Source organism: Macaca fascicularis, chromosome 16, assembly GCF_037993035.2.
Source record: "Macaca fascicularis isolate 582-1 chromosome 16, T2T-MFA8v1.1".
NCBI lineage: Eukaryota > Metazoa > Chordata > Mammalia > Primates > Cercopithecidae > Macaca > Macaca fascicularis.
In genome coordinates this window covers 15312566-15320423 of record NC_088390.1, presented here as the reverse complement: position 1 = coordinate 15320423, position 7858 = coordinate 15312566, and the positions used below count along the sequence as shown (strand labels likewise).

The following is a 7858-nucleotide window of genomic DNA, read 5'->3' as shown; positions in this document are numbered from 1 at the left end:
TTTCCTCTTCATAACTGGAAGGGAGGACAGTAAATAATAATAAATGTTATTTGGCGACTATTCTATGTGTTTATTTTGCAAGAGGCTCAGTGGGATATTGCCTACAGCTTTGCAGAGACATTGTCCCATTTGGCTGACAACAGGGTTATTGGAAATGGGAGACAGGGGACCAGGAAGGAATTTTCCTCACTTGGCTCTGGGAAGGGAAGAGAGTCTGGCCCAGATGGGTAAAGACAAGTGTGTTGGCATTTGGTAGACAGGGCCGGTGGAACACAACAGTAACCAGCTCTGGTGCTGACAGCCAACAGGGACTCTAGGGTTTGGCTGCCAGAGGACCTGGACAAAAGAGACAGGAGGCCAAGGGAGCAGGTCTCAGAATGTGGAGCTCATGGAAGCAGAGAGGTAGGGCTGATCAGATTGGTCCTATGTAGCCAGAAACCATGCCCCACACTCACTAGGCCCTGCCCCTTTTCCTCGGAATCTTTAGCTCTTAGATCAGAAATAATCTTAGATGTCTTCAGGCTTGATCCTGGCCTGAGGGAGAGCAGCCTCTGTCATGTAGCCTTTGGACCTGAACATGGCAGTAACCAGGAAAAGGCTGTCTGGAGAGGCTGCAAAAACCCATGCTCACTGTTCCCGGTCCCTGTACAGACCATGTCAGAGGAGGATTGAGGGAGGCTCCTCTTTCTCTCTCTCTCTGTCTCTCTCTCTCTGTCTCTCTGTCTGTCTCTCTCTCTCTCTCTCTCTCTCTCTCACACACACACACACACACACACACACACCTGTTTTGCCTGGCAAAACTGACCTATAACTTGCATAATCCTGCAGCAGCCCACACTGCACCTCATCTCCATTTGGGTTCCACAACAGAAGGGAGCTGGAAGGAAATCAGGGACAATCTAACCCCACATGGCAACCTGGCTGGATAACCAAACATCCAGTGGGGAGAGAGACACTGGAAATTACCCATACCTGAGCCCCATCCCACACCACCTGAGTCAGCTTCTCTGAGCATGGCCCAGGCTAGGTCATTCACAAAGCTCTTGAGTGATTCTAAAGAACCACTGCTGGGAAAAATAAAAATGATTTCAGCCAAGAGAGAAAGGTGAAACTGTTTCATCGGCGCTGGCTGTGATGGTGACTGTGAGCAGATGCTGGCTGTGGGCAGAACAGGAGAGAGGGCCATTGAGAGGCCCTTGTGACCGGAGAGTCCAACCACACATAAAGTGTGTGACAGGGAGGGACTTCTCCAAACTCTGCAGGTCTCTCCAGACTGGGGATCCCTGACACAAGAGGAAGTCTTATGCCACGAGTACCAGAATTGCAGGAAACTCATGCAATGAAACCAGTCCCCTTGTGTTGGAGCTTGCAGCTAGAAGCGGTTCAAGGGATGGAGGACTCTCTGGGAGCTGGAGTGGGTACGCTTCAAAGAACCTAAAAATGCCATAACTTCCTTTACCTCCCTCTCCAAGAATTTCCAATTGCGCTTCCAGCCTATCCTGCCTGACAGGTTAGAAAGCTTTCAGTAGAGGTTCGTTTACTTACACTGAATTATCTCATGAAGGTCAGCTTGATGAGGGCACATTAAAGACAGAGTCGGAAGAACCCATTTCCCTAAGTTTTATTCTAATGTACAACACATGTGATCGTTTGCGATGGGGTCTAGGCAGACAGAGCAGGCAACAGAGAGTCTTTCCAACCAGGGATTGGAGCAAAGCAGGCTTGATTTGGTGACTCCTGAGACATTTGGCTCACTGCTGTGATGCTGTGAGAGATTAGCTGTGCAATGTTTGGGCCCCTTAAAATGATGTTTATTTAAAATAAAACTTACCTGCACATACGTAACACTGTAGACACAGATCCTTCACAGAGTATATTTAATCTCTGCAAAATTCACTGGGAGGGGAGGGGAGCCAGTGGGGCCTCTTGGGTATTACACAGGTTGGCACTTCCAGAGAGAACAGCCTTGGCATCACAGACTTCAGGCATACTCAAAGCTCTTCTCCCTTCTGATTCCAGTTTCCCCATGCCCTGCAGGGCCTCTTGGGATTACTGTATTCTGGAAAGCACACAAAGTTGGACACTGTCTCTTTAAATAATAGAGGCTGAGAACCTCTCAGGCCACCATGACATATCCCAGCATTGGACCAGCCCCTGAATAAACTGGAAAGACGCCTGGTCTGGCTTCAGTTACAGGGAGCACCACCAGGGAACATCTCAGGGAGCCTGGTTGGAAGCTGCAGGCTTAGTCTGTCGACTGCGGGTCTCTGGCTGTCCTGTGGGGAGGGCCTTGCCTCAGCATCCCTTGCATTTGACTGCAAAGAAATCCGCTTGGAAGAAGGGGTTACGCTGTTTGGCTGGGTGAGTTTTATTGGCAACCTGTGCCTCTGGGTGATGCATGCCTATGCTTTACAAGAATTGCCTAATTCCCCACCCCCTGCAAGCTGCAAATGAAAAGGATTGCAGGAGAGATGGTGCATTTGTGTTGGAATTGACTGGACATTCAGGGGGTTTTTTATATCCTTGGTTAAGAGGTGGATATACACTCTGGCTGGGGAGGTGGGGGGCCATCTGAGAGCATCTAGAAACCCTAATGCATCCAGATTGAAAGGAAGAAAGGAATCTAGATGCTTCTTCCCCCATGGAAAATAGCTGTTCACACACACCCGGCAGGCGGCCTTGGTAAGCAGGTTAGGGAGAAGCTGCCACCTGTGGCAGAGCCTTGACCAGCCGGGCTCTGGGTGTGGCAAGCCTGGTCAGCAGGCACTGAGTAGCATTTCCTCTCCCACCATTGAGAGCCAGGCAGGAGACCAGAGGCAGTGAGGGACAGATGGGTTGGGTTTACCTGTCTGGCAGCGTATGGTGTCGCTGTGACCTGGGTGGTTATTGATTAAACTATTGGGTTCAAAAGAAAGGAAGAAGCGACCTGTAACACCCAATATGTACACTTTTTTTTGTATGTGTATTAGACTTTATTAAAAAGTTTATTTGAAAATCACAAAGGAAGGGAAAGAAAATCCTGAGTTAGATTTGCTAATATTTGTAAAGTGCTTACTTAGAACTGTCCTGAGTATGTAGTAATCACAAAAATGTTGGTTAAATAAATAAATGTCCAAACAGCATAAAACAAAGTAATAATTTCTAGAGCAAATCTAACCTATAAAATGACCCATGGAGGAAAGAAAACACTTCCAGGTCTTTAGACATTTTTTTTCTACTTGCCTATGCACTTTCATTTATAAATATCTATCAATCTATCGATCTACCTGTCTATCGATCGATCGATCGACCTACCTATCAGAGTTACAAGCTACTTTCATGCAGAGGTGGTCAGGTCTTCCCTGAAGAGTTGATGTGAGAGTTAAATGTGATATAACAATAGTGGTGGCAATTTGGGCACTGGGCCCTTATTATGTTGCAGACACGATGTTAACTGCTTTGTACATATTGTCTCCTTCAATCATCACCATAAACCTTTAAAGCAGGCATTACTAGTTCCTTTTGCATCTGAGAAAACTGAAGCTCACTGAACTTCAGAAATTGTCCAAACTCACAACAAAAGTAAGCAAGGTGATTAGGTTTGTTGGAGCCCAGAGACAGAATGCCTAACCACTGCCTCTCACAGACCATGCATACAAAAGTCCAGGCAAAGTGCCTGGCGTGTAATGGGAACTGTAAATACAATTTACAAGTACACTTCATTTTAATCTGATAACATGAGAGTTTTAAAAAGATCACCGTTTGAAGACTTTTTCAAATTTATTTTTACTTACAGTAAGAATATACAATTAGCTAAAGTAGCAGCTCCTTTCAAATTGTAAATTAATATAGAATTATTTGAATCATTGAGAGGGATGAGCTTCTATGACACAGTACACTAGAGGTAGGGAAGTGTGTGTGTGTGTGTGCGCGCGCGAACTGCTGCATTTTCAGGCAAAGACCTTTAACATCCACATTCCTGCTCCCCGTCCTGTGCATCAAGGCTGGCCTGCGCACGGGAGTCTCAGTTGGGCGCGCCTCTGCCAAGCGGAGACTGAAGGGCTAGCCTCTCTCCCTGTAACGCTGGGCGGGTCACGTTAGGAGGCTATGAATCAGCTGATTTCCTTGGCTGCTCCAACCCCACCTCAAATGGCCACCTCGCACCCGCCCCCTAAACCCCATGGCCAGGACGCCAGCCAAGGCCGACAGCCAAGCCCGACTGCTGCAGGAACACTTTGCCTGAGCTTATTCGGTGGTAGTCTGGTTTTGCCCAGGCTAGGAGGAGCCCAATCCCAGACCACGCTATCCGGTAGTCGCCGGACTTTTCTTTCCCTAATTCGCACTCAAGCAGAGCCCGCTAGATCAATCCCTGCCAATCCTAGGAAGCCGGCATGCTTGGTAGGTGCAGACAGTAATAGCGGGGACCGACGAGGTGCAGGTGTGCCCGGCTAAGACGCCAGGACAGGGCAGGGGCTCCAGGACCCGAGAAGAGAGGGACTTCCTTCAGCGCTCAAGCGCCCGCTGCCCTCTGTTAATGGGAGTGGAATCCAACCTCAGCCCCGCGCGGCCGCGGTCGGCGTCGGCGCGCCCCGAAACCCATCCTTGGGCATCCGCTGAGCTACATTTGGCTGAGTCTTCCCAGGGTGGGCTGAGGAGCCAGTTTCTCGGTCAACACTAGGTTTCCATGATCTCCACGGGGCCGGGGGAGGAGGGAGGTGGGAGGTGAGAAAGCTCGGCCGCCTCTGGTTTCGAGTAAAAGTCGCCGCGATTTTGCAGAGACCGACTTTTCCCTGAGGCGCATTTAAGGCCAAGTTAACTGTCTCCTGCCCTCCCTCTCTCCTGCCCTCTCTCCTCCCTGAGTCCCGCCCTCCCGCACACGCTGACCCAGGGACACACCCTACTGCAGCGACGCAAACAGGGCGTTGTTCCCGTTAAAGGGGAACGCCGGGAGCCTCCCACTGCCCCCTTGCTTCGCGCGCGCGCAGCCCCGCAGCGCAGCTTTGACCGCGCCGGCAGCGGAGCCAACGCACCCGAGTTTGTACTTGAGGCCACCCTGAGGATCGGGACAGCTGTTCCTTTGGGCTGTAAGTGATTTGGTGGGGACAGTGAAGGAGATGGAGGAGAAATGTGGGCATCTTCCAGTGAGGGTGTCAGAAGGCGCAGAGCAGGCGCGGGGCTTTGGCCAGCTCCCTGGAGCTTCTGTTTAGGGGCACAGGGTCCCTTGTGTGTCCTGTTCCCTTCCAATGGGGCTTGGAGTAATACAACGAGGGGAGCCTTTATGGTCTGTAAGACCTTACAGGGCAAGGGTGATGGTGCTGGTGTCTGGATAGAGCATAAGGGCGTCTCAGTTTTCGCCTTGCTGAAGAGGCGTTGACTCCGGGACACAGTGGCAAAACAGCCCCTGTGGCGGACATCCCGAGAGTGCTGGACTCTTGTGGCTCCCCAGTTCCCAGCCTCATGCCATCTGTTTAATTCAAACCCTCTGGGAGTCATCAGAAATCCTTGTTTATTTCTTCCAGCGCATTCCAGTGTCTTTGAATGTGATGCTTGTGGAGAGAAACGGAGGGGCCTGAGATTGGGTACTTTCCAAACTGGGTTATTGAAACGTTGTTTCCCTGGCCCAAGACTCTGCCTGAAATGGTCCCCAGAGTCTCAGTCAGATCTTCCACAGCCATGCATGTCCTCTAACAAGTCATCCCAGCCTTCACTGCCCCCAAAGTCTAAAATGAGGGGCGAGGACCGCATTACTTGGGATAGATGGCCTGCCAGCTCTGACCGGCTGAAATTATCGGACTCGGCCTTTTACTCTGTCTCTCTTTCCCATCCGCTGGACATCTACTCCCTTCGGTCCAGGCTCCTGGGCTCCTGTCCCACCGCGCCCAGACCGGAGCTCAGTCTTGATGGGGTCCGTGTCCTGGCTTTGAGTGCCTGGGGTGCAGACTGGACCCCTAGGCGAGCATGCGGGTCTAGCGCAGGAGCAGAATGCCCCCTGCCCCCAGGAGTCTCAGTTGGGCGCGCCTGGGGAAGCGCGCGGTGGACGGGAAGCGCAGGGTCCGGGCAACCCTCCCGAGCCATTTTTCCTTTCCACACTCCTCTGGCTCTGCACCGCCTCTCCGGAGCCGCCAGAGTCTGCGCGAGGCTGAGCTGGGGCCAGGACGGTTCCTCTACGCTGGCAGGATTGGGTGGAAACTTGGAGACGAACGGAATGCGGAGAGCACTGGGGTCTGGGAAACCAGCCTCCTCGCTGCTGTCTCTCCCAGCGCATGTCACGGGTATCTCCAGGTCTATCACGGAAATCTGGGCGCCTACTCCCCTCACCCCTACCTCCACCCCGTAGGCGAATTCACAGTCTGAACTGGGGTCTCGGAGAACGGGACCTCTCCCCTTACAGGGCGGTCTCCGGGAGGCGCTCGGGGTGGGTGGAAGCGTGCAGTGGCCTCTGGTCATATTTTCTGGAAACCCCTCTATTCCCTGGGTGTTTTTAGACGTGCGAACCGCTTGTTTTGTTTCTAAAAGCAAAGATGTTCCGTTGCAGGCGGGTCCGGCTGGGCGCTGGACGCTGGGCGCTGGTCCTGCAGGAGGCTGCTGCCCCCTCTCGGCGGCAGGCGGCGCGAAGGCTCCTGACCCGCGCGGGCGGGCGGGCGGGCTGCGGGCGCTGGGCCAGGCCGGGCCTCACGCTAGTGCGCGGGACCCTCCCTCTGCGCGCGCCTCCCTCGTTCGGCCCAGTGCGTTCGGCCTCACGCCCAGCGCTCTCCCCACAGGCAGAAACTCCGCTGAGCAGAACTTGCCGCCAGAATGCTCCTCCTGTTGCTGGGTATCATCGTCCTCCACGTCGCGGTGCTGGTGCTGCTGTTCGTCTCCACGATCGTCAGCGTGAGTGCCTGGCTGGGAGGCTCCCTGCGCGGCCCGCTCTTCCCTATCTGGGTTCCCAGCCCTTGCTCCTTCTGGTTCAGGACTGTGTTATTTGCAGACAGTTGGAAGTCTCAGACGTCCCAGGGAAGTTTCTGGCAATCTGCCCCCTTCCAGTTGCTTTGAGAAAACGAGAGCAGATTCAGTGATAGGAACGAAGCGAGCGCTGGGCTGGGTTAGGTGCGCAGGTCTCTATTTAAGCCAAATAACTTCACAGCAGATCTAGGGGCCCCGACCTTCATTTGATAAGATTGTTTAACTTTTTTTTTTTTTTTCTTGATGCAGCCTCATTGAAGAAGAGGGGTATTTATGGATTTTTTAAAATCCAAACCGTAGTCAGATGGGTGAATTAATTTATAAAACACCCTTTTAGGACTTGAAATTGGAAAGTTAAAATGGGCTTTTCTGGAAAAGAGTTCACTGGTCCCATGTCGCCTTTACGGCATGAACACAACGCCTTGTTAGTAAAGCTTCCACTGATAGAAACAGGCCATCAGAGTAACTTATGTTACAAAACTGTCCAGCCCATGAGATCTTAAAGTTATTTTCTTGGCGATGAAGATGAGCAGACATTCAGGCAGTTTTCCTATGGTGGCTTTCACTTCTTAATTTAAGGCACATTGTAAGCCTGATTTTCTTTTTCTTTTTCTTTTTCTTTTTCTTTTCTTTTCTTTTTTTTTTTGAGACGGAGTCTCGCACTGTCGCCCAGGCTGGAGTGCAATGGCGTGATCTCAGCTCAGTGCAACCTCTGCCTTCCGGGTTCAAGCGATTCTCCTGCCTCAGCCTCCCGAGTAGCTGGGATTACAGGTGCCTGCCACCACACCTGGCTCATTTTTATTTTTATTTTTTTATTTTTAGTAGAGACGGGGTTTCACTATGTTGGCCAGGCTGGTCTCGAACTCCTGACCTCATGATCCGCCCGCCTCCGCCTCCCAAAGTGCTGGGATTACAGGCGTGAGCCACTGTGCCC

At 51.8% G+C, this 7858-nt stretch overlaps 1 protein-coding gene across 3 annotated transcripts in view; it reads left to right on the top strand.

Moving 5' to 3' along the window:
- The first annotated feature begins 2188 nt into the window (after window positions 1–2188).
- The window catches only part of PMP22 (peripheral myelin protein 22), a 35484-nt gene continuing 29814 nt past the window's right edge, over window positions 2189–7858 (top strand). The window contains exons 1-2 of one of the 3 annotated variants that reach the window (XM_005582942.4): window positions 2189–2361; window positions 6741–6852. In XM_005582942.4, the coding sequence (XP_005582999.1) occupies window positions 6775–6852 (78 nt within the window). In that variant the 5' untranslated portion in view covers window positions 2189–2361; window positions 6741–6774. Of the gene's footprint in view, window positions 2362–4939; window positions 5064–6103; window positions 6262–6740; window positions 6853–7858 lie in introns of those variants that run through there. The other 2 variants (XM_005582941.4, XM_045375320.2) reach the window with 2 other exon arrangements.